Genomic DNA, 24969 nt, shown 5'->3' on the forward strand with positions numbered 1-24969 from the left:
CATGACTTTATTTTTTAAATGTAAAATAAGCTCACTGGAAAATAACATGGATACTCCATCTATTATTTGCTGTATTAGGATTTCTGTTACAGTTGGTTTTGTATACAAGCTGGTAATAAATTCTAATACACAATTAATAATAATATCATTATAAGATGCACTAGATGTTGTATTAGTTGTACTAGATGTTGTATTAGTTGCACTAGATGTTATATTAGTTTCACTACAAATATGATTTGATTCATGCTCGAATGAAGATTTATTATTTAAATTATTAGTAAATTCTAACAATGGAGTATCCAAATTAATTGTTTCAGTATTCTGGGAATGAACTACCATTAAGTGCTTTCTGAATTTTTCAGATCCTTGAAAATCCCTCACACATTCTCCTTGGTTACATGTGTATATTGAGTTAACATTAAAGTTATGATAGACTTTCAAATGCAAAATAAGCTGATTAATCGACGAACATCTTAAATTACATAATGAACAGCAATACATTTTTACTTTTACTTTTTATTAATTTAAATATCAAAGTACAATAAAAATGAGATTTAAAGTAAATATATTTCTGTTATTCTTAATACAGTATTTTATATTAATGTTAATTAATACAGTTAAGTTTAAAATTAATTAAAAAATGAAAATGTTTTTATTTTCTACAATGATTTTAGTTTATTAATAACTGAAGTTGTCATTGCAGTTGATCTATCATACGCAGTTACAAGTTTAAACAACTCTTGTTGAATTACTATCCAAGGATCATAACACTCCTTGGGATACGAACAATTGAAAACAAAATAAGACTTAAAACAAACCTCAAATGCTTTAACAGGACAACCAAATGACCATAACTTCTCGTTTACCCTAATATAACAAGTATCGATTGAGTTATAATCTTTACCAACAATAATTATATAAGGTTGAATAGTGGCTCCTTGTTGACTGTACTTTGAACGCCTTTTCTCAATGTCTTCTTGAAGTCCAATGAGATTCTATTCAAATTTAAAGGTATTATTAGAATAAATTAGTGTCAAATTGTATAGAACAACTATACTAACTGTGCAATAATAAGAAAACGCTGAAGCAGATTCCAATAAAGATGGCTTCCAAGATTTATTTTGTCCGTTTTGGGTTATATTGCAAATAAGAGTTTTGGTTGGAATTAAATAGGGAAGCAAAAGTAATTTCAAAGCATGAGTTGTTTTTACATCTAAAAAACAAATAAAAATTAAAGTAATTTAATAAAACATAGTTTGGTTAATAATAATAAATATAATAATAAAACTTAAAAAATATGTATGTGAAACTAGAGTATGCTGGTATTTGTATATATTTTATATAGAAGTAACCCTCTACAGTAATACTTATATTTTATTACTTCAGATAAGAAATGTTTAGAAAATATAAAATTAGAAATTTGAGCTGAACTTGAAAAAACTAGTTGTAGTTTAGTAAAAAATAAATTGTTATACATACTTCCATTTAATTCAGCCAAATCTAGTACTGATAAAAGATTTAAAGCATATTTGTCTTTAATAGAACTTCTTCTAATTTTTAAGAGCTTAGTAGTAAATATATCCCAACTATTCAAAAAACAATTCCAATCCTTAAATTGTTCATGTGAGTCTGAGTAACATAATTCAAAGTCTTTAATAATCTGGAATAAAAATTAATTTCTTTTTATATTTATTATAAAAGTTTCTTAGTCTATATTATTTTTACCTTTTTTATTAAAGTAAATAAAAATGCAAAGAACATACCAATTCAAATCCTCTTGGACCTTGAAGAACTGGCCACGATTTAAAAATGTCTGTTAAACATTGACTACTAGGATTCAGAATTTCATTTTTTCTTAATTCTAATGTATATTGCCACTTACATAAAACATCTTCAAAACTAGCTGTTAATCCATCATTTGCTAACCATTGCTTGGCAGCATGTATATCTTCTATAAATTAAAAAAGTAATTTAATAGTAATTCAATAATAATTTTACCAACAAATTTAAATTTTACATAAATATTATGTGCATTTTATTTATTTTTGTAAAACTATTACAAGCCTATTAAATCAGTTTACTACAAAAATTTTTACCAGAAAATGAAATTGTCTGTTCTGTTGCCAAAATTTTGGAAATTTTTTTTACAGTACTTAAGACACCAACTGATCGTAAACGTCTAGCCACATTTTTCCATCGTTCTATCAACTTTCCTTTGGCATGTGCTTGATGCAGACCTTCTGTTTTAGCAGGTATAAAGTAAGTAAACGCTCTAAAATAATATTGTAAATATTATACTTTACTAAGAATTAATTAAAAATATGATACATAACATTTATAAATTTGTAATGTGAAAAGTATTTTAATATTATAGTATTCATTACTTTTGGCTCCTTAGGAAATACTTCTACAATTAAATCGGCAATTTTTCTAAAAAATAGATCAGTGCCTCTGTAAATAAACAATACAACTTATTATTATCAATCTTATACCTACCTATATTGTGTTCAAATGTCTTTTTATTCTGCAACTACAGTAAATAATCATAGCCATAGGTGTGTGCAGACTTAAGTTTTGGATTCAGTTCATGTTTAAACCTTGTATTCTTGTAAAATTAAACATTTTTAAATATGTGACTTCAAATTAGTTTACTTGATAGTTTTTTATTCTGAGTAAAAAAAAGTTATTAAACAATATTCTACATTTAATGATTAATACATACCATACTTAATTTGCATTATCACAACATATTTAATTTAAATATATTACCTAAGTATTATATTCGTATAAAGTACCTATGCTACCAATTTGATGAACCAGTGTTTCTATGTACCTACAGAAATTAACTCTTTTATAGTTTTAACTATTAAAATCAAATAGAATCTAATGTTGTTCTGATTTTATTATTAGCAAAAAGATTTAACATTAAATTACACCATTTACTCCCACATGCACTATGGAAACTATATTATAGGTAATATAACTTTAACTATTTTAATAGGATAAAAAACTAATAATTATGAAAAATATTCTTACTTGCTATTGTCTTGAACAGATGGTTTATCAAAAGTTGTGTGAGTAAATTCTGCGAATCGTCAGATAAGGACCATCATTTCGTTTAGCATCAGCTAAAAATATCTACCGTCATTGGTTGTGTGTATTAAATCTAATAATGTCTATAAAGAAAATTTAGTCCTTAAAATATGTTAAGTACTTGTGTATTTAAATAGCGTGTAAATAGTTTGTTTATAAATAAGCATAGGAAAGTATTTAAAATGTTAAATTACCTAATTAAGTTAATAAAATAATAGTAAAAATTAGCTTATAGTATTTTATTATTGTTACATTTATATGTTTTGATAAACCCTAAATATATCTAGGTAAGATTTTTTAAATGAAATTCTACCTACCTATTTCAAATTGATTGAATTAAAAAATCTATAACCTATATGAATTTAAAATATTTAAATAATTAACTTACTTCAATCGTCCATTCCATTGGTTTATAATTACCATATTTCTTATGTTCCAATGGCGATGGTCTTGAACTGTTCTTAGACGTTGATGCAGCGTTATAGATGTAGATGGGATAGTATAATAATTATGAAATATCTTGGACTCAGTACTTTCAAAATGTTCATCAACAAACTCCTGTGCTACTGCAGTTGTCTGTGGTGGTGCGAATGAATTCGGATATAAAAACTATAATATTACAGAAAAGAAAATATTCGAACGCAAAATAAAATTACACTTAATAATTGAACTCTTTAAAAATAGGTACACAGTTAATTTAACACGTACGTTATCTTGAAACAAATCCATGTTCGTAGTGGATGGTGATGCATAAATGTATACAAAATAACTGTGCACATTTATCATAAACGTAAACGATTTATGTATGTGGTTGCAAGGTATCGCAGACGAAAGATGAAAATGAATTAAAATTTGAAATAACATTGTCAAATTGGTCATCGACGGACGGTGATCGGTTACGTAATACGTATGAAATAGCACATTAAACGTAATAAAACTATTAATACAACCTAATAAAAGATAAGTCACAGACACACATGAACGTTGAACAATGATATACAAACGCAGTTATCAATATCTTGGAAAATTGGGCGACACGGACACGGCGACGGGAAGTCTGAGCTAATTTTAGATATCCAGTAAATTTTACTCCTTTTTATTCGCACATTGTTTCTAATTATAATCAGTGCTTGAATTGGGGGGGACGTAGGGGGACGGAGTACCTCTTCTTTTTTCAATATTTTTTAGCGTACCCCTTCTAATTTCTCATGATGCAACGTTGAAGACGGGGCTTTCAAGACTCGTTTTTCAAATTTTATTAAAAATAATTGTTATTTCATGTTTTTAAATATTTTTATTAAAGCAAATAATATGATAAAGATTTTATGTCGATAAATTCAATAAATTTATTTTTAGAATATAAATTATCGCCACTGCGTCGTATCTATGAACCGCTATCCCCTGTCCTTGTATCGAATCATACAATACAATGCGACATTGCGTCGTAAGCATTATCCATGGAGTATTACTCTATGGCATTATCATAGTTTATTTTTAATTTGCCTTTTAAAAATAGATTTCGAATTATTGTTTATTATCATATCAAGCCATATAATGTTACCTCCAAAACTTGATTATTTATCGACTGACGACTATTAGCAGTATTACCATTTTAAACTTTGTAATTTTCTATCAGTAAAACTGGACAATTGGACAAACGTATAACACTACAACAACTATACTCATGTGTTATACTTATAGTTATTATACCCCATTTTAAGTTTTACTGTGTATCTATTGTGTAATGTGTATATTTTTTTGTTAAATACATTTATTATTTAAAACAATGAAACGCAATGGTACTTTACTTTCATTTTTCTCAAAAACTAAATCAAAAGATACAGCTGAGTTTAGTTCTTCTTCGCTTTCACTGATCAAAGTTAGTATTTAATAATTATTTATTTACTAAATTCAATGCATATAATATTGTGAATACAATAATACATTTTAAAATCAAGACAAATCTATATTAAAAATAAATCCTTTTAATACATATGTTATATTATGTAATACTTTACAGCAAAATAATATTGATAATTCAAAATCAAAACGCCAAAAATTGACATTACAATCACAATCACAAGATGTAAGTTTCAATGTATCAAATATGTATATATTATATTATATATATCTATATTTTTTTTCATAAAATTCAATATGTAATTGTTTTAATTATTTTTTTTTATAAATAATAGAACTTGAATACATTGTTTCCTAATGAACTAGAAACTAATGATTTAAATAATCTTCAACCACGGGTAAGAATAAACATTTATTAAAATTAATTAAATAATTATTATAGCATTAATTTTTATTCTACACTAACACATCTGACTATATTTTGATTCATACTTAACATTTTTTTTTAACATTTTTTGTTTTATTATAATGTATAAGCAGGGTTATTACTTATAGTTGGTATTTATGTTTTATAATTATAATTAAATAAAAATACAATAAAATATCACCCAAAAAATGTAATTTTATTGTAATAATTAAAAGTTATATTATTGTATTTATCAATTATTAAGCTAAACATTATAATTTATAAAAAAACAAATATGGCTGTGAATAAACTATTATCTATTCCTTTGAAATTTGAACATTTATTATTTTAAAGACTGGTTGGCACTATTCAGAATAGAAGCTATCTATTTCTGTTTCTTATGAGAGTATGAGACTGTTAGAGAAAATATCTGTGTTGGTTTCACCAATGGTGAACTACAACTACTACAACTACTTGTAATGAAAACATAATTTAAAATTTCACAAACTGTTTTGAATTTTCAGATTACCCACTTAAATAAATTTAAATTAGTGTTATTACTGTTATTTTTTCTAATTAAAATTAATAATGATAAGCAGACACTAGTTATATTAATATTAACAGTAATTATTAATAGACATATTAAAAATAACCTTAGACAAATTTTGTACCTAGCTACTGATTTCTATTAATGTGCCATCTTTGTATAATATTTAAGTCTTTATTAGTTACATGATTATATTTTACAAATTTATTTTATATAGATGGAAGTTAATGTAAAAAATCTTGAAACTGATGAAGAATTAATAACTTCAGAACCACCAGATTGTTGGGATAATAACCAGGTGAAATATTTCACAGAAGAGTATCCATGGCTATATTTTAATAAAAAAAAATTAGGATGTAATATATGTAGTAAAGTAAATCACAACTTAACTAAACACCAAGGTACTCATGGGTCAAAAGAATGGAATAGTGGAAATATTATTCCAGCTGGTGATAATGTAGGAAAACAGCAATCAAGTTTACGAAAAAAAATAGCAAAACATAAATCTTCACAAACTCATTTAAATGCTGTAAGTACTTTAGAAAAACAAAAATTTGAAATTATGCCTGCCCAAGTATTGAAAACTTCTAAAATTGACCTTGAAAGTACAAAAAGAATTTTTAGAACTGCGTATTTTATTGCGAAGAATCAAAGGCCCTATGTTGACATGCCAAAATTAGTGGACCTTCAAATAATGAATAGTTTAGAAATGGGACGAATTCTTCAAACAAATAAATCATGTAGTACCATTGTTGACCATATATGTATTGAAATGCGAAAAAAATTGTGTTTAGATCTGTTAGAAAATAAAAGAAAGATTTCCATAATTGTTGACGAATCTACAACATTGAGTCAGAAAACCATGCTAGTTATTTGTTTGAGAGCTGCTGTAGCTAATAATGATAAAGTAATTACATTTTTCTTTAACATTATTGAAGTAGAAAATACATCTGCTGATTTTATTAAAAAAGCTATTTTAATTGATCTTTCAAAATATGGATTAAATGAAGATTTTTTAAAAGAAAACTTGGTAGCGTTTGTTAGCGATGGTGCGTCTAATATGCTGGGTAGAATTTCTGGTGTTGGTACTCAACTACAAAAAATGTATCCCAATATAATTATATGGCATTGTTGTAATCATCGTTTAGAGTTAGCCGTATCTGATACCTTAAAAGAAATCCAAGGAACAAATCACTTTCAGTCATTTTTAGAAAAGTTATATGCAATATATCACCAATCACCTAAGAATATGCATGAACTTAAAGCGTGTGCAGTTTCACTTGAACAATCATTACTACATATTGGCAAAATTTTTACCATCCGATGGGTGGCATCCAGTGAGAAAACGTTAAAAGCTGTATGGAACAACTATGTAGCCTTATTTAACAACTGGACAAAAAGAACCATCAGGGAAGGGCAAGCGATTAATTGTATTACACATCGGGTCGTCTGACGGTTTCGTTCCTGGAGGCCTACTATCTTTTGAATCGAAGAAAAACACGTTGGACTACCATGACGAGATGAACGGGGACACGTTTTACGATTGGTTCATAAAAATCCTACATCACTAAAAGAAAACGCCGTAATTGTTATGGACAATGCCTCATACCATTCAGTAAAAAAAATCCTTTTCCAACTATGTCTTGGACAAAACAAAAAATTTTAAATTGGCTAGAAAGGGAAGGTGAGGTAATTACTCAGACATGGTTAAATCTCAACTTTTAGAAGTGGCCAAAAAATATAAATCGTCGCACGAGAGTATGTGATTGATGAAGAAGCAAAAGAACATGACAAAGTAGTCTTACGGTGCCTCCTTACCACTGTGAACTAAATCCTATAGAACTAGCGTGGTCTTGGATAAAAAATATGTACGTATGAACAATACCACATTTAAATTGAACGATGTGCATGATTTATTAAAAAAAGCCGTGGACAACGTAACAAGTGAAAGTGGACAAATTTGTTGATCATGTTATAAAAGAAGAGACAGATTTTGGAAATCGATTTTCTGTCGATGAAGTTTTGACGCGGAAACTGAAACAGGAGAGATGTATTAACAATTAACAGGCGATACTACTTCAGATTCCGAAGACGAAAAAGATATTTAAATATTTTAAATTATTTATTTAGATACTATTTATTTATTTTAAAGTTGTGACGAATATTTTTTTTTTATGTTATGTTAGTTTAATAATAAAAAAAAGTAATACTCAAATAATTATACTTGTAAATTGTTCATATTATAAAACTCCTATACTGTATTAGGTTGAACATTCATCCGAATAAATTTATTGGATGGGATTATTCTTATATATAAAAATGAATCGCAAAATTTGGTAAGCGCATAACTCAACAACGCCTGGACCGATTTCGCTCATTCTTTTTTTGTTTGGGTCGTAATTGTCAGGAGAAGGTTCTTACGGACGAAAAATTTGAGAAAGTTATCGGGTTAGAGAAATATGACGAGGTGGTGATGAAATTACAGAGGCGCCATCTATCCAGCAAATAGTCAACTAAATTATTTTTGGTAGTCAATGGCAACCATTTAAATAAAATAAATCATTATTTAAAATGTTTTTAAAAATGCATGCAAATAGACATACAAACAACGCAAATGTTCGCAAATGTTCGTTGAAGTCCAAGGATGGTTTTTACGGCTAGAAAAATTAGAATTATTGCTGGAAAAACCCTAAAAATAGCCCTTTTCTTTTTAAAATAGCCCTTCCTATAATATTTATAATATAATACTGATCGTATCCATGGCAACCAACAATCGTGTTTTGTGCAGTGTTTTTAGTTAGTTAGTGTTTGTTAGTTCGTGATTAGTGAAAAAATAATTTATATTTGATATGCCTCCTATAAGACGAAGCAATTTAGGTAGAAGAACCAGAAATGCTACAAACCAAGCTAATTACCGATCTAATTCACAAACGCGTGAAGCGCGAGCAAGTTTGAATCGAGCTGCTTTTAGTTACGATGTGTCAATTGACTACAGTAACTACCAATGTGTTGTTATTGGTTCTATGAACTCGGTTTGCTCACACTGTAAGGCATTAAAATACAAAAACGAAGCCAATGGATTGTGTTGCGCAAATGGTAAAGTGAAATTGATACCATTGGATCCACCACCAGAACCATTGTACTCATTGGTTTCAGGAATAGGAACAGATTCTATACACTTTTTGACAAATATCCAACAATATAACAATTGCTTTCAAATGACTTCATTTGGGGCAACAAATGTAGTTCGGGAAAATTTTATGCCAACTTTCAAGGTATGTATTATAGCAGTTACTCATAATTATTTTAGCGAACAAAATTTTCTGTCACCAAAGTTAAGATGTGTCACTAATCTTCAATTTCTTAATCATTACGAAATATATCACTTAGTCATCATATTATATGGTGTTTCAGTTTCAGTGACACTTTTATTATATTTTATATTTGATAGATATTAGTTAAAACTAAATATATACTTTTTAAGATCAAATATTATTTAAGTTTGATCACCGACAATCCATTAATTTATACCACACCATAATATATTTTTTTTATTTACAGATACAAGGGCAAATATATCACAGAGCAGGTTCACTGTTACCAGTGTCAGATAGCGACAACAAATTCCTGCAAATTTATTTTATGGGCAATTCACCACAAGAAATTGATCTGCGTTGTGCACATAACAATTTAGTAAAGAGGTCTATTGTAGAACAATTACAAACTTTATTTCATCAGCACAATCAATTGATTATATTGTTTAAACTGCCCTGGATCTGATGCCATCCGATAATCACAAAATTGTAATCAGAGCTGATAAAACACCTGCAGGTCAACATACAAGACGTTTTAATGCACCAACTATTGATGAAGTTGCTATCGTTGTAGTTGGAGAAAACTTGGAATCCCGTGATATTGTTTTACGTCGTCGGAATGATCAATTACAACGTATAAAGGAAACACACCGCTCATATGATGCACTGCTGCAATATCCCATTATATTTTGGCAAGGTGAAGATGGCTACGATTTCTCAATAAAAATGATAAATCCCATTGCAGGTAACTAAAATATTAGTTTAGCTATGGCGATAATATCTCAGTCATTATATTATGTATTTTAATTTATATTTGAATGTTATTAAAACAAAATCTATTTACAGGTTCTGAAACCAACAAAAAAGTCAGTTCAATGAACTATTATTCATACCGCCTAATGATTCGGGAAAATGAAGATAATCACATATTGAAATGTCGGCGATTATATCACAAATATGTTGTTGACATGTATGTTAAAATTGAAACGGAAAGATTAACATTCATCAGGTTGAATCAAACCAAACTCCGATCTGAAGAGTATATTCACCTTCGAGATGCGATTAATACTGATGGAAATGCACAGAATGTCGGTCGGATGACTATTCTTCCAGCAACATACATCGGAAGCCCTCGGCATATGCACGAATATGCTCAAGATGCCATGTCGTATGTTCGTCATTATGGTACAGCAGATTTGTTCATCACATTTACATGCAATCCGCAATGGATAGAAATCAATCAGGAGTTATTCTCTGGGCAATCACCCATTGATCGTCATGATATTACAGCCAGAGTCTTTAGACAAAAGTTGAAATCTTTAATGGATTTCATCGTAAAACATAATGTGTTTGGTGAGACACGCTGCTGGATGTATTCTGTGGAGTGGCAGAAACGAGGATTGCCACATGCACACATTTTGATTTGGTTGGTTGAAAATATAAGGCCAAATGAAGTTGATGCAGTGATATCAGCTGAAATCCCTAATGTACAAGTAGATCCTGGATTGCATGAGGTAGTTATCAAAAACATGATACATGGTCCCTGTGGAACTCTTAATCAAAATTCACCGTGTATGATGGATGGTAAATGTTCAAAACGATATCCACGGACATTAATATCGGAAACAATTACTGGTAATGACGGTTATCCATTGTATCGTCGCAGATCGACAGCAGACAATGGAAAATCAACAATTGTCAAATTAAATCAACAAGATATTGAAATAGATAATCGTTGGATTGTTCCATATTCACCCATTTTATCAAAGACATTCAAAGCACACATCAACGTTGAATCTTGCCATTCAGTGAAATCTATTAAATACATTTGCAAATATGTAGCCAAAGGGAGTGATATGGCTGTGATTGGAATTGGTGCAGAGAATTCCAATGATGAAGTTACCCAATACCAAATGGGCCGCTATGTCAGTAGTAATGAAGCAGTTTGGCGAATATTTTCTTTTCCTATTCATGAGAGACACCCTTCTGTTGTTCACTTAGCTGTGCATTTAGAAAATGGACAAAGAGTGTATTTTACAGCACAGAACGCAGTACAAAGAGCTGCTCAGCCACCATCTACTACATTAACCAGTTTTTTTGAGACATGCCAAAACGATGATTTCGCACAAACATTGCTATATTCTGAAATGCCAAAATATTATACCTGGAATCAATCCTCAAGGAGATTTATACGACGGAAACAAGGAAAACCAGTTCCAGGATATACAGATGTATATTCCACCGATGCGATTGGCCGGATTTATTCAGTACATCCAAGCAATGATGAATGTTTTTACTTACGACTGCTATTAGTCAATGTACGTGGCCCAACATCATTCCAACAGTTACGAACTGTTGATGGTGAATTGTGTGTATCCTACAGAGAAGCCTGTCAACGTTTGCAATTGCTTGAAAATGACGCTCATTGGGATCAAACTCTCAATGATGCTGTAATATCATCACACGCTCATCAAATACGAACATTGTTTTCTATAATCATATCTACATGCTTCCCATCAAACCCAATTGATTTGTGGATCAAGTACAAAGATTATATGTGTGATGATATTTTGTATCAAATACAGAATAGAATGGGAAATCCAAATATACAAATCAGTGAAGAAATTTACAATGAAGCATTGATTTCAATTGAGGACATGTGCTTGATAATGTCAAACAAACTATTAATTCAATTAGGCCTGACCGCGCCCAATCGTCCAATGCATGACGCTTTTAACCAAGAGTTGCATCGAGAAAGACTGTATGATCTCAACGATTTGAAAGAATTAATTCAAACAAATCTTCCACTGTTAAATGAACAACAGAAGTATGTATTTGAAACTCTTATGAAAGTAACAAATGATGAAACTGGAGGGATTTACTTCTTAGATGCACCTGGTGGTACAGGAAAAACTTTTTGATTTCATTAATATTAGCAACAATTCGCTCACAAAATAAAATTGCACTTGCACTCGCTTCGTCGGGAATCGCAGCAACTTTGCTTGAAGGTGGTCGAACAGCCCATTCAGCACTAAAATTGCCATTAAATATGCATAGCAATGAAACTCCAACCTGCAACGTTTCGAAGAACTCTGCAATGGCAAAGGTTTTGCAGCAATGTAAATTGATTGTTTGGGATGAATGCACGATGGCACATAAAAAATCTTTGGAGGCTTTGGACAGAACCTTAAAAGATCTACGGAGCAATAATAACCGATTTGGTGGTGCAATGATTTTATTAGCAGGAGATTTTCGTCAAACATTGCCGGTGATTCCACGATCAACGCCAGCTGATGAACTCAATGCATGTCTAAAGTCCTCCAGTTTGTGGAAACATGTCAAAGTACTTCATTTAAGCAAGAATATGCGTGTCGAGTTGCAAAATGACCAATCTGGAAACATATTCTCTAAACAACTCATTGACATTGGTAATGGCAAATTTCCTATAGACATGTTGACTGGCTGCATTAACTTTCCTCTAAGTTTTTGTCAGTTAACTCGATCAAAAGATGAACTTATTCAGAAGGTGTTTCCAGATGTTTCTCAAAATTACAGAAACCATGATTGGTTGAGCGAACGAGCTATACTGGCTGCAAAAAACATAGATGTAAATGAATTAAATTTCAAAATTCAAGAACAAATTACAGGCGAATTGATGATATATAAATCAGTTGATTCGGCTACTAATCAAGATGATGTAGTCAACTATCCACCGGAATTTTTAAACTCGCTGGATTTGCCAGGATTGCCACCTCACAATCTTCAATTAAAGGTTGGATCGGTGGTTATAATGTTGCGAAATATCAACCAACCGCGTCTTTGCAACGGTACACGGTTAGCGATAAAAAAATTACTAAACAATGTGATAGAAGCAACTATACTCAAAGGAAAGTATAAAGGAGAAGATGTTCTCATACCGCGCATCCCAATGATTCCGACTGATGTGCCATTTGAGTTTAAACGACTACAGTTTCCAGTGCGTCTTGCTTTTGCTATGACTATAAACAAGTCCCAGGGGCAATCATTAAGTGTTTGTGGTATTAATCTAGAAAACCCATGTTTCTCACATGGTCAATTGTATGTTGCCTGTTCCCGTGTTGGAAAACCATCAGATTTGTTTATCTATGCGCCAGGTAATCAAACAAGAAACATCGTATACCACAAAGTACTACAATGATAATAATAATAATTATGATTCACATGATTAACAATAAAGCGATTACTTACTTTTAAATCATGACAGAACCGTCACCCTGGTGATAGGGCGTTGTGAATAAAAAATAATTAAATAAAACTATAACAGTTAAAACTATAACTACTTACTTTTAAATTATATATGTTTTATTTAATTATTTTTTATTCACAACGCCCTATCACCAGGGTGACGGTTCTGTTCAGGAGAATTTTTTAAAATACGTAGGCACAAAAACTGCCACATTACAAATCTTTCGTCGTGAATTCGACGTAATATTAGCACTATCAATAAGATTAAATTAAAATTAACACACGGCATACGAAAATGCAAAAAAAGAAAGTAACACACGGGCAACGCCGTGTCGGGTCAGCTAGTTAAAAATATATATAATATGACATTTCAATATTATAATTTAAACAACTAATCTGGGAGAATCAAACAGTCATAAAATGTAATTTTGACCAACATAATATATCTACGGAGAGAGCGGTTTTAAATATATGATGTTAAATCAAATCATTATACTCAGTGCTTGATTGGAAATTATAAGATGGGGGACTATGAGATTTAAAATTAAGTAGCGTCCCTTAAAAAAATTTAACTTAAAATAACCCGTGGGGGCTTTGCCCCCACACCCCCAAATATCACCATATTTTACATTATATAATGAAAAATGAACATTTCTTTTTATTTCAAAATTAATATAATATCAATCAGAGTACAAAATTATTATTTTATAAATTTAAATACGTCCATAAATGTTGATATGAATGATCACTTTCACTTTGTTCGTCTCGTTTTTGACATCTGGTTTCTTCTGCACTTCTTTTACCAAGTTTAATCCAGCTCTTTACATACTCATCTGGTTTAAAAAATTGAAATTTTTTAGGCGGACCGACACAATTAATAAACACTAATGATTTTATAGTGTTTGAGTTAAGCTTTCTGTTAGGCTAAGATGTATTCATGGAACTAAATGATCTTTCACATTCGATGATGATATAGCAATAGTGAAATTGCAGTTATAAGTGGTTTAAGTAGGTATTTTTGAAGAATCTTTTAAGTCTTTAAATTCTCTAAATCCTCGAATTGTACATTTTTCATCTAAATGAAACTTTATAGCCAATCTTTTAACACTATCATCACCATATTGAATGTCAATACTATCTGGCCAGTTATTGGGGTCTAATACATCTAAATCTTTAAAAAGATCTAAATATTGATCTTTAAATTCATTTTTATTTTTTGATACATGTGTTGCTTGAGTTTGATAAGCCTTGAACGCATGTTGTTAGCAAGGCTAGTAAAAAACTGGCCTGGGTTAATTTTTGGTACGGATTTATTTATGGCTAATGGTACATTTTTAAACTTCAATAAAGTACCAGAATTTAACACTTCTTGTGTTCTTGGTCCAAAAGTGTTTGCCATTGAATCAAATATTCTAATTGTACGTAATACACACTTGTTTGCTCCTGAAAGTGACAAACTCCGTTCTTGTAACTGTAGAGATAAGTCAGCAAGTTCAGATAATCCATCATACATTATTCCTGAAAGAACATATTATATATTAATTTTTAATGCTATGGCCTATAAGATGTAGTACACTAATAAAAAATATTGCCTCAGAAAATTGTAACAAAGTAATAATTATTACATGAAAGAACTTTAAATATAAATAATTTTATATTATACTAGCTGACCCGACACGGCGTTGCCCGTGTGTTACTTTCTTTTTTTGCATTTTCGTATGCCGTGTGTTAATTTTTAATTTAATCTTATTGATAGTGCTAATATTACGTCGAATTCACGACGAAAGATTTGTAATGTGGCAGTTTTTGTGCCTACGTATTTTAAAAAATTCTCCTGAACAGAACCGTCACCCTGGTGATAGGGCGTTGTGAATAAAAAATAATTAAATAAAACATATATAATGATTTAAAAGTAAGTAGTTATAGTTTTAACTGTTATAGTTTTATTTAATTATTTTTTATTCACAACGCCCTATCACCAGGGTGACGGTTCTGTCATGATTTAAAAGTAAGTAATCGCTTTATTGTTAATCATGTGAATCATAATTATTATTATTATCATTGTAGTACTTTGTGGTATACGATGTTTCTTGTTTGATTACCTGGCGCATAGATAAAAATCTGATGGTTTTCCAACACGGGAACAGGCAACATACAATTGACCATGTGAGAAACATGGGTTTCTAGATTAATACCACAAACACTTAATGATTGCCCCTGGGACTTGTTTATAGTCATAGCAAAAGCAAGACGCACTGGAAACTGTAGTCGTTTAAACTCAAATGGCACATCAGTCGGAATCATTGGGATGCGCGGTATGAGAACATCTTCTCCTTTATACTTTCCTTTGAGTATAGTTGCTTCTATCACATTGTTTAGTAATTTTTTTATCGCTAACCGTGTACCGTTGCAAAGACGCGGTTGGTTGATATTTCGCAACATTATAACCACCGATCCAACCTTTAATTGAAGATTGTGAGGTGGCAATCCTGGCAAATCCAGCGAGTTTAAAAATTCCGGTGGATAGTTGACTACATCATCTTGATTAGTAGCCGAATCAACTGATTTATATATCATCAATTCGCCTGTAATTTGTTCTTGAATTTTGAAATTTAATTCATTTACATCTATGTTTTTTGCAGCCAGTATAGCTCGTTCGCTCAACCAATCATGGTTTCTGTAATTTTGAGAAACATCTGGAAACACCTTCTGAATAAGTTCATCTTTTGTTCGAGTTAACTGACAAAACTTAGAGGAAAGTTAATGCAGCCAGTCAACATGTCTATAGGAAATTTGCCATTACCAATGTCAATGAGTTGTTTAGAGAATATGTTTCCAGATTGGTCATTTTGCAACTCGACACGCATATTCTTGCTTAAATGAAGTACTTTGACATGTTTCCACAAACTGGAGGACTTTAGACATGCATTGAGTTCATCAGCTGGCGTTGATCGTGGAATCACCGGCAATGTTTGACGAAAATCTCCTGCTAATAAAATCATTGCACCACCAAATCGGTTATTATTGCTCCGTAGATCTTTTAAGGTTCTGTCCAAAGCCTCCAAAGATTTTTTATGTGCCATCGTGCATTCATCCCAAACAATCAATTTACATTGCTGCAAAACCTTTGCCATTGGCAGAGTTCTTCGAAACGTTGCAGGTTGGAGTTTCATTGCTATGCATATTTAATGGCAATTTTAGTGCTGAATGGGCTGTTCGACCACCTTCAAGCAAAGTTGCTGCGATTCCCGACGAAGCGAGTGCAAGTGCAATTTTATTTTGTGAGCGAATTGTTGCTAATATTAATGAAATCAAAAAAGTTTTTCCTGTACCACCAGGTGCATCTAAGAAGTAAATCCCTCCAGTTTCATCATTTGTTACTTTCATAAGAGTTTCAAATACATACTTCTGTTGTTCATTTAACAGTGGAAGATTTGTTTGAATTAATTCTTTCAAATCGTTGAGATCATACAGTCTTTCTCGATGCAACTCTTGGTTAAAAGCGTCATGCATTGGACGATTGGGCGCGGTCAGGCCTAATTGAATTAATAGTTTGTTTGACATTATCAAGCACATGTCCTCAATTGAAATCAATGCTTCATTGTAAATTTCTTCACTGATTTGTATATTTGGATTTCCCATTCTATTCTGTATTTGATACAAAATATCATCACACATATAATCTTTGTACTTGATCCACAAATCAATTGGGCTTGATGGGAAGCATGTAGATATGATTATAGAAAACAATGTTCGTATTTGATGAGCGTGTGATGATATTACAGCATCATTGAGAGTTTGATCCCAATGAGCGTCATTTTCAAGCAATTGCAAACGTTGACAGGCTTCTCTGTAGGATACACACAATTCACCATCAACAGTTCGTAACTGTTGGAATGATGTTGGGCCACGTACATTGACTAATAGCAGTCGTAAGTAAAAACATTCATCATTGCTTGGATGTACTGAATAAATCCGGCCAATCGCATCGGTGGAATATACATCTGTATATCCTGGAACTGGTTTTCCTTGTTTCCGTCGTATAAATCTCCTTGAGGATTGATTCCAGGTATAATATTTTGGCATTTCAGAATATAGCAATGTTTGTGCGAAATCATCGTTTTGGCATGTCTCAAAAAAACTGGTTAATGTAGTAGATGGTGGCTGAGCAGCTCTTTGTACTGCGTTCTGTGCTGTAAAATACACTCTTTGTCCATTTTCTAAATGCACAGCTAAGTGAACAACAGAAGGGTGTCTCTCATGAATAGGAAAAGAAAATATTCGCCAAACTGCTTCATTACTACTGACATAGCGGCCCATTTGGTATTGGGTAACTTCATCATTGGAATTCTCTGCACCAATTCCAATCACAGCCATATCACTCCCTTTGGCTACATATTGCAAATGTATTTAATAGATTTCACTGAATGGCAAGATTCAACGTTGATGTGTGCTTTGAATGTCTTTGATAAAATGGGTGAATATGGAACAATCCAACGATTATCTATTTCAATATCTTGTTGATTTAATTTGACAATTGTTGATTTTCCATTGTCTGCTGTCGATCTGCGACGATACAATGGATAACCGTCATTACCAGTAATTGTTTCCGATATTAATGTCCGTGGATATCGTTTTGAACATTTACCATCCATCATACACGGTGAATTTTGATTAAGAGTTCCACAGGGACCATGTATCATGTTTTTGATAACTACTCATGCAATCCAGGATCTACTTGTACATTAGGGATTTCAGCTGATATCACTGCATCAACTTCATTTGGCCTTATATTTTCAACCAACCAAATCAAAATGTGTGCATGTGGCAATCCTCGTTTCTGCCACTCCACAGAATACATCCAGCAGCGTGTCTCACCAAACACATTATGTTTTACGATGAAATCATTAAAGATTTCAACTTTTGTCTAAAGACTCTGGCTGTAATATCATGACGATCAATGGGTGATTGCCCAGAGAATAACTCCTGATTGATTTCTATCCATTGCGGATTGCATGTAAATGTGATGAACAAATCTGCTGTACCATAATGACGAACATACGACATGGCATCTTGAGCATATTCGTGCATATGCCGAGGGCTTCCGATGTATGTTGCTGGAAGAATAGTCATCCGACCGACATTCTGTGCATTTCCATCAGTATTAATCGCATCTCGAAGGTGAATATACTCTTCAGATCGGAGTTTGGTTTGATTCAACCTGATGAATGTTAATCTTTCCGTTTCAATTTTAACATACATGTCAACAACATATTTGTGATATAATCGCCGACATTTCAATATGTGATTATCTTCATTTTCCCGAATCATTAGGCGGTATGAATAATAGTTCATTGAACTGACTTTTTTGTTGGTTTCAGAACCTGTAAATAGATTTTGTTTTAATAACATTCAAATATAAAATTAAAATACATAATATAATGACTGAGAGATATTATCGCCATAGCTAAACTAATATTTTAGTTACCTGCAATGGGATTTATCATTTTTATTGAGAAATCGTAGCCATCTTCACCTTGCCAAAATATAATGGGATATTGCAGTGCATCATATGAGCGGTGTGTTTCCTTTATACGTTGTAATTGATCATTCCGACGACGTCGTAAAACTATCACGGGATTCCAAGTTTTCTCCAACTACAACGATAGCAACTTCATCAATAGTTGGTGCATTAAAACGTCTTGTATGTTGACCTGCAGGTGTTTTATCAGCTCTGATTACAATTTTGTGATTATCGGATGGCATCAGATCCAGGGCAGTTTTAAACAATATAATCAATTGATTGTGCTGATGAAATAAAGTTTGTAATTGTTCTACAATAGACCTCTTTACTAAATTGTTATGTGCACAACGCAGATCAATTTCTTGTGGTGAATTGCCATAAAATAAATTTGCAGGAATTTGTTGTCGCTATCTGACACTGGTAACAGTGAACCTGCTCTGTGATATATTTGCCCTTGTATCTGTAAATAAAAAAAATATATTATGGTGTGGTATAAATTAATGGATTGTCGGTGATCAAACTTAAATAATATTTGATCTTAAAAAGTATATATTTAGTTTTAACTAATATCTATCAAATATAAAATATAATAAAAGTGTCACTGAAACTGAAACAAAAACACCATAATATGATGACTAAGTGATATATTTCGTAATGATTAAGAAATTGAAGATTAGTGACACATCTTAACTTTGGTGACAGAAAAATTTGTTCGCTAAAATAATTATGAGTAACTGCTATAATACATACCTTGAAAGTTGGCATAAAATTTTCCCGAACTACATTTGTTGCCCCAAATGAAGTCATTTGAAAGCAATTGTTATATTGTTGGATATTTGTCAAAAAGTGTATAGAATCTGTTCCTATTCCTGAAACCAATGAGTACAATGGTTCTGGTGGTGGATCCAATGGTATCAATTTCACTTTACCATTTGCGCAACACAATCCATTGGCTTCGTTTTTGTATTTTAATGCCTTACAGTGTGAGCAAACCGAGTTCATAGAACCAATAACAACACATTGGTAGTTACTGTAGTCAATTGACACATCGTAACTAAAAGCAGCTCGATTCAAACTTGCTCGCGCTTCACGCGTTTGTGAATTAGATCGGTAATTAGCTTGGTTTGTAGCATTTCTGGTTCTTCTACCTAAATTGCTTCGTCTTATAGGAGGCATATCAAATATAAATTATTTTTTCACTAATCACGAACTAAACAAACACTAACTAACTAAACACTCTGCACAAAACACGATTGTTGGTTGCCATGGATACGATCAGTATTATATTATAAATATTATAGGAAGGGCTATTTTAAAAAGAAAAGGGCTATTTTTAGGGTTTTTCCAGCAATAATTCTAATTTTTCTAGCCGTAAAAACCATCCTTGGACTTCAACGAACATTTGCGAACATTTGCGTTGTTTGTATGTCTATTTGCATGCATTTTTAAAAACATTTTAAATTAATGATTTATTTTATTTAAATGGTTGCCATTGACTACCAAAAATAATTTAGTTGACTATTTGCTGGATAGATGGCGCCTCTGTAATTTCATCACCACCTCGTCATATTTCTCTAACCCGATAACTTTCTCAAATTTTTCGTCCGTAAGAACCTTCTCCTGACAATTACGACCCAAACAAAAAAAGAATGAGCGAAATCGGTCCAGGCGTTGTTGAGTTATGCGCTTACCAAATTTTGCGATTCATTTTTATATATAAGATATAATCATCCAAATAAAATTTTATTCGGATGATGTTCAACTCTAATATCAGTATAGGAGTTATTAATATGAAACAATTTACAAGTATAATTTATTTTGAGTATTACTTTTTTATTATTAAAACTAACATAAAATAAAAAAAAAATATTCGTCACATACAATTTAAAATAAAATAAAATAGGTATATAAATAAATAATTTAAATATCTCGTCGTCGGAATCTGAAGTAGTATCGCTGTAATTGTTAATAATGCCTCCTGTTTCAGGTTCCGCGTCAAAAACTTCATCAGACAGAAATCGATTTTCCAAACTGTCCTCTTCTTTTATAACTGATCAACAAAATTTGTCCACATTTCACTTGTTACGTTGTCCACGGCTTTTTTTAATAAATCATGCACATCGTTCAATTTAAATGTGGTATTGTTCATACGTACATAGTTTTTTATCCAAGACCACGCTAGTTCTATAGGATTTAGTTCACAGTGGTAAGGAGGCAACCGTAAGACTACTTTGTCATGTTCTTTTGCTTCTTCATCAATCACATACTTCTCGTGCGACGATTTATATTTTTGGGCCACTTCTAAAAGTTGAGATTTAACCATTGTCTGAGTAATTACCTCACCTTCCCTTTCTAGCCAATTTAAAATTTTTTGTTTTGTCCAAGACATAGTTGGAAAAGGATTTTTTTTTACTGAATGGTATGAGGCATTGTCCATAACAATTACGGCGTTTTCTTTTAGTGATGGTAGGATTTTTATGAACCAATCGTAAAACGTGTCCCCGTTCATCTCGTCATGGTAGTCCAACGTGTTTTTCTTCGATTCAAAAGATAGTAGGCCTCCAGGAACGAAACCGTCAGACGACCCGATGTGTAATACAATTAATCGCTTGCCCTTCCCAGATGGTTCTTTTTGTCCAGTTGTTAATCCTCGAAGGAATGCGTCCCGGGGCGAAGCGATTGTTGTGTCTACCCATGTTTTTGTGGGTGTCGGCACCGATGCGGTCGGCACTTTTTGAGTGCCATTTGCGGTCAATTTATTTCTATCTACCTAACTATAAAATTTGGGTGCTATATATAGTATTTATATACTATATACTTAATTTATATTAATAGGTATAGGTATAATATATACTTTTTTACTATAATTAATATAATTATATACTTGTCAAATATTTTATTTAAACTTCCCTTCACACTTTTCCAGGTTTAGGACTGGCAGTATTTTTTACTTAAAAATTCACATACTAATATATTTGTCAATCACAATATTCACCGTACTTACATAAAAAAATTTAAAAAATGTATTCATATAAAAAATGCACATAATATATTTGTCACAATTCACAGACTCACAGTACATAATAAACATAACCTTATTCTAATTTTTGTATAATAGCTATTTTTTTTAAGCATTTTTCTAAATCATTGTCTAATAATAATAATAATTGTCTCATATTCTACTAATGTTTTTTTAATTCTTTCATCTAACTGTACGTACATTTTTTTTTCCTTTTACCTTCCATATTCAAATAGCTTCTTTCATATAAAAGTCCGCATTTTCAGTCTCTTTTTTAAGACAGCTATATAAGTTCATAAACGTTGGTCGCGGTGTATTTAATATTTTATTTAGTTTACTATTCCAACCCTCAACAATATTATTGGTCTGTGTCTTATTTTATGACAGTTCCACATTTCCCTTGAAATAATTGGATTTTCCAACCACTGTTCAATAAAATAGTCATAAAATAATGTAAGGTTATCATTATCGGGTGTATTACTCATTGTAATATCCAACTTTCATGTCACAAATTGGAATATGAGCTAAAACAGAACACATTCTAACGTGTAATCGAATATCTGCATTATCTTTATAAGTACTTGCTAATCCAATATTTTGAATTTTTCTCCAAAGTGCTTGATTAAAATGAAAGTTGCAACCGTGTATTTTAGCCCTAGTGCATTTTTTATAATAATTATAATAAGGTTTTAAAAAAAAAAATTGGGTATATTTTTTATGTAAGTACAGTGAATTGTGATTGACAAATATATAATTATATTAATTATAGTAAAAAAGTATTATATTGTACCTACCGATTAACATAAATTAAGTATTTGTATATAAAATATTATATATAGCACCCAAATTTTATAGTCAGGTAGATAGAAATAAATTGACCGCAAATGGCACGCAAAAGGTGCCGACCGCAAATGTGCCGACCGCCAATGTCTCGGAACCGTTTTTGTGTTCGTTTCGCCAGCATTGACCCAGGTTTCGTCAAGGTAGTAAATTGGTCTACCACTTAGTCTAAAATGCTTTATTTTGTTCAAATATGTCTGACGCCAACACACGATATCGTTTCGTTCGATAAGTGCACTATTCCGATTTTTTTTTTATATATTGAAAATTAAGGTGTTTTAAAATTCTGTGTAGAGATGTCTTCGAAAAATTTGGCAAATTGATGTCTTCATTTACGGCAGCTAATATTTTATTTAAAGTAGGTATTTCGCGATTAAACCAAAAACTGTGAACCTTTTGCCTAATGGCGTTTTGGTCAAAATCGTCCGTTTTGTGAATTATTGTTTTTCTAATTTTTCTTTTATTCGGCGATGAAACTGTCCCTTTAGTTTTATATTCTGCCCAACGTACGTTCCACCGTTTTTAATCCAAGACCACTCATTTTTGAAGTTCTTTGGACTATCTCCTTATACTTCAGTTTTTATTTTCCTCTACGGATTGTTGTTCAAACATTAAATTTTGTAAAAATTGATAATGATTTCTTTTTGACGTGAACCAACAAACTAAAAAAAAAATACGAAAAATTAGTAATACAATAAATATTTAGGATATAACAATTTATTTAAATATGTTTGTTTTTATAGACCGTTTGAATACTATCAATAGATAGATTATGTATTTTATGTAGAAACAAAATAAATATCATTGTAAAAAGAAATTACGATGAGTGATTTTGTTACATCATAAAAAATTAAAACAATTGTTTATAAAATATTATTAATATAAACACTTACCTTTCCAGGACGATTCCGTTTTACAGGTGAAATATCAGCCATTATAAATAGTTGAACAGGTAACACGATTTCAAAAAAAAAAAAATGCAATTTGAAAATTGTACACGTTGAACCGCATGGAATAACAAACATGTAATGATAATAAATAATATTACACCAGTAACCACTCTGTATATTGTAACAGCGTCGTTCGATAATCATACGACGGCGAACGACACATGCCGACCGAAGGCCATCCTGTCACGAATGTGGTGGGGATGCGCGGAAATGAACACGTTTTGGTCGCCGCCCAGTCGCACTCTCTCGTGGAACGGAGTATAGGTATGGTGTAGCAAAAATAATTGTTACTTAATAATATAATAATATAATTTATGTATTCAAATATCAAGTTAGTTAGACTTCTTGTGATGGAAATTTAAAATATGTTGGTATTCTCAAATTAGTTCAATAATCTGTGTTGGTATTCAATGTAGCATGTTCCGTTTCGTTTCATTTTGTTATGTGTTACATATGTGCACATACCTAACGGTGCGTTCCACAATTATTGCAGCCTTCGTCGGCTGACGCTTATCAGGCGTTAGTGTGCGACCGGCCAGCTGTGGAATCATTATCAATGTTTTTTTATTATTCGGTTATGTTCAAAACTTTAAGTTTTTCATCTAGTCATGCTTTCAGTGTCACAAAGTTTCTAATTTTTTTATTGTTTAGTGTGGTGACACTAAAAGACGACCGTTCTTTTGAGTTTTTTCGTTCTCCCGTCCATTATATGTAATTCGTTCACTTCACTTTTGTCCGCTGTCCACTGTCCAGCAAGCCGTGCCATATTGTTTTCTTGTTCCTGCTGCAGCTGTCAAACCACGTTTTTCTTGTGTTTTGTGATTACTTCTGTCTGGTAAATATCGTTCGCGCATTTATTGCCAATCATTTAATTGTTTTTCCCCAAGTTTTGGGCAGTCATTGATTACCAGCAGAAGACTGTGTTTCTCGTGGTTTGTTGAATTGTGTGTCCGCTGTAGCAGTGTGTATTGTGATTGTTCTTCGTGTTGAGGTTAGCGGCGTTCTTGAGTGTGTGCGGGATCAATCCTGTACTTTTTATTGTATTTAAATTAATTATTATACGGATCCTGGCACCTCAAGACGTCATAACCCCGATGGTATGTGGTGCACCATATTATATTATAAACTTGTCATTTGACCGACGGGTCATTTATTATTATTATTTAGTATACTATTTTTGTAAGAATTTATA

General features: G+C 31.5%; 8 protein-coding genes and 1 pseudogene across 8 annotated transcripts; 4 read left to right on the forward strand and 5 right to left on the reverse strand.

Annotated features, from left to right (window-relative positions):
• Positions 1-114: 114 nt before the first annotated feature.
• On the reverse strand, positions 115-3822 carry LOC126553974 (uncharacterized; annotated as a pseudogene).
• Positions 3823-4879: 1057 nt separating this feature from the next.
• Positions 4880-7359, forward strand: LOC114125151 (E3 SUMO-protein ligase KIAA1586-like). The gene is made up of 3 exons (XM_050209086.1): positions 4880-4972; positions 5289-5351; positions 6124-7359. The coding sequence occupies exons 1-3, from the start codon at positions 4880-4882 to the stop codon at positions 7357-7359; spliced, it is 1392 nt and encodes a 463-aa protein (XP_050065043.1).
• Positions 7360-8723: 1364 nt separating this feature from the next.
• On the forward strand, positions 8724-9686 carry LOC126553975 (uncharacterized). The gene is made up of 2 exons (XM_050209087.1): positions 8724-9181; positions 9468-9686. Exons 1-2 carry the CDS (start codon positions 8756-8758, stop codon positions 9684-9686), a joined length of 645 nt encoding a protein of 214 aa, XP_050065044.1. The 5' UTR covers positions 8724-8755.
• Positions 9652-12141, forward strand: LOC126553976 (uncharacterized). The gene is made up of 2 exons (XM_050209089.1): positions 9652-9965; positions 10067-12141. The coding sequence occupies exons 1-2, from the start codon at positions 9686-9688 to the stop codon at positions 12139-12141; spliced, it is 2355 nt and encodes a 784-aa protein (XP_050065046.1). The 5' UTR covers positions 9652-9685.
• Positions 12141-13434, forward strand: LOC114124526 (ATP-dependent DNA helicase PIF1-like). Its single transcript, XM_027987805.2, has one exon. The coding sequence runs from the start codon at positions 12270-12272 to the stop codon at positions 13395-13397; it is 1128 nt and encodes a 375-aa protein (XP_027843606.2). The 5' UTR covers positions 12141-12269; the 3' UTR covers positions 13398-13434.
• Positions 13435-14448: 1014 nt separating this feature from the next.
• LOC126553977 (ATP-dependent DNA helicase PIF1-like) lies at positions 14449-16527 on the reverse strand. Its single transcript, XM_050209090.1, has 4 exons — positions 16248-16527; positions 15547-16167; positions 14798-14962; positions 14449-14615 (listed from the first exon to the last, which is right to left on the reverse strand). Exons 1-4 carry the CDS (start codon positions 16525-16527, stop codon positions 14449-14451), a joined length of 1233 nt encoding a protein of 410 aa, XP_050065047.1.
• A 1624-nt stretch (positions 16528-18151) lies between these two features.
• LOC126553982 (uncharacterized) lies at positions 18152-19055 on the reverse strand. The gene is made up of 2 exons (XM_050209094.1): positions 18933-19055; positions 18152-18828 (listed from the first exon to the last, which is right to left on the reverse strand). The coding sequence occupies exons 1-2, from the start codon at positions 18949-18951 to the stop codon at positions 18338-18340; spliced, it is 510 nt and encodes a 169-aa protein (XP_050065051.1). The 5' UTR covers positions 18952-19055; the 3' UTR covers positions 18152-18337.
• Positions 19052-20691, reverse strand: LOC126553978 (uncharacterized). The gene is made up of 3 exons (XM_050209091.1): positions 19719-20691; positions 19318-19428; positions 19052-19252 (listed from the first exon to the last, which is right to left on the reverse strand). The coding sequence occupies exons 1-3, from the start codon at positions 20142-20144 to the stop codon at positions 19052-19054; spliced, it is 738 nt and encodes a 245-aa protein (XP_050065048.1). The 5' UTR covers positions 20145-20691.
• Positions 20692-21012: 321 nt separating this feature from the next.
• Positions 21013-23762, reverse strand: LOC126553979 (uncharacterized). The gene is made up of 2 exons (XM_050209092.1): positions 23721-23762; positions 21013-21738 (listed from the first exon to the last, which is right to left on the reverse strand). Exons 1-2 carry the CDS (start codon positions 23760-23762, stop codon positions 21013-21015), a joined length of 768 nt encoding a protein of 255 aa, XP_050065049.1.
• Between the last annotated feature and the right edge of the window lie 1207 nt (positions 23763-24969).

This window comes from Aphis gossypii, unplaced genomic scaffold (genome assembly GCF_020184175.1).
Source record: "Aphis gossypii isolate Hap1 unplaced genomic scaffold, ASM2018417v2 Contig00392, whole genome shotgun sequence".
Taxonomy (NCBI): domain Eukaryota; kingdom Metazoa; phylum Arthropoda; class Insecta; order Hemiptera; family Aphididae; genus Aphis; species Aphis gossypii.

What these genes read in the sequence shown, in the direction of transcription:
- LOC126553975 (XM_050209087.1), top strand. Translation starts at nt 8,756, where the DNA reads ATGCCTCCTATAAGACGAAGCAATTTAGGTAGAAGAACCAGAAATGCT. An exon ending in ATTTTATGCCAACTTTCAAG is followed by an intron (nt 9,182 to 9,467) that starts GTATGTATTATA and finishes TTTTATTTACAG; the next exon opens with ATACAAGGGCAAATATATCA.
- LOC126553979 (XM_050209092.1), bottom strand. Translation starts at nt 23,762, where the DNA reads ATGGCTGATATTTCACCTGTAAAACGGAATCGTCCTGGAAAG. An exon ending in AACGGAATCGTCCTGGAAAG is followed by an intron (nt 21,739 to 23,720) that starts GTAAGTGTTTAT and finishes TTTTATAGTTAG; the next exon opens with GTAGATAGAAATAAATTGAC.
- LOC126553976 (XM_050209089.1), top strand. Translation starts at nt 9,686, where the DNA reads ATGCCATCCGATAATCACAAAATTGTAATCAGAGCTGATAAAACACCT. An exon ending in AATGATAAATCCCATTGCAG is followed by an intron (nt 9,966 to 10,066) that starts GTAACTAAAATA and finishes ATCTATTTACAG; the next exon opens with GTTCTGAAACCAACAAAAAA.
- LOC126553978 (XM_050209091.1), bottom strand. Translation starts at nt 20,144, where the DNA reads ATGCCTCCTATAAGACGAAGCAATTTAGGTAGAAGAACCAGAAATGCT. An exon ending in ATTTTATGCCAACTTTCAAG is followed by an intron (nt 19,429 to 19,718) that starts GTATGTATTATA and finishes TTTTATTTACAG; the next exon opens with ATACAAGGGCAAATATATCA. An exon ending in ACCACAAGAAATTGATCTGC is followed by an intron (nt 19,253 to 19,317) that starts GTTGTGCACATA and finishes TTATTTCATCAG; the next exon opens with CACAATCAATTGATTATATT.
- LOC126553977 (XM_050209090.1), bottom strand. Translation starts at nt 16,527, where the DNA reads ATGGCACATAAAAAATCTTTGGAGGCTTTGGACAGAACCTTAAAAGAT. An exon ending in TAAACAACTCATTGACATTG is followed by an intron (nt 16,168 to 16,247) that starts GTAATGGCAAAT and finishes CTCGAACAAAAG; the next exon opens with ATGAACTTATTCAGAAGGTG. An exon ending in ACAAGAAGTGTTAAATTCTG is followed by an intron (nt 14,616 to 14,797) that starts GTACTTTATTGA and finishes ATCTTTTTAAAG; the next exon opens with ATTTAGATGTATTAGACCCC.
- LOC114125151 (XM_050209086.1), top strand. Translation starts at nt 4,880, where the DNA reads ATGAAACGCAATGGTACTTTACTTTCATTTTTCTCAAAAACTAAATCA. An exon ending in CTTCGCTTTCACTGATCAAA is followed by an intron (nt 4,973 to 5,288) that starts GTTAGTATTTAA and finishes TATAAATAATAG; the next exon opens with AACTTGAATACATTGTTTCC. An exon ending in TAAATAATCTTCAACCACGG is followed by an intron (nt 5,352 to 6,123) that starts GTAAGAATAAAC and finishes TATTTTATATAG; the next exon opens with ATGGAAGTTAATGTAAAAAA.
- LOC114124526 (XM_027987805.2), top strand. Translation starts at nt 12,270, where the DNA reads ATGCATAGCAATGAAACTCCAACCTGCAACGTTTCGAAGAACTCTGCA.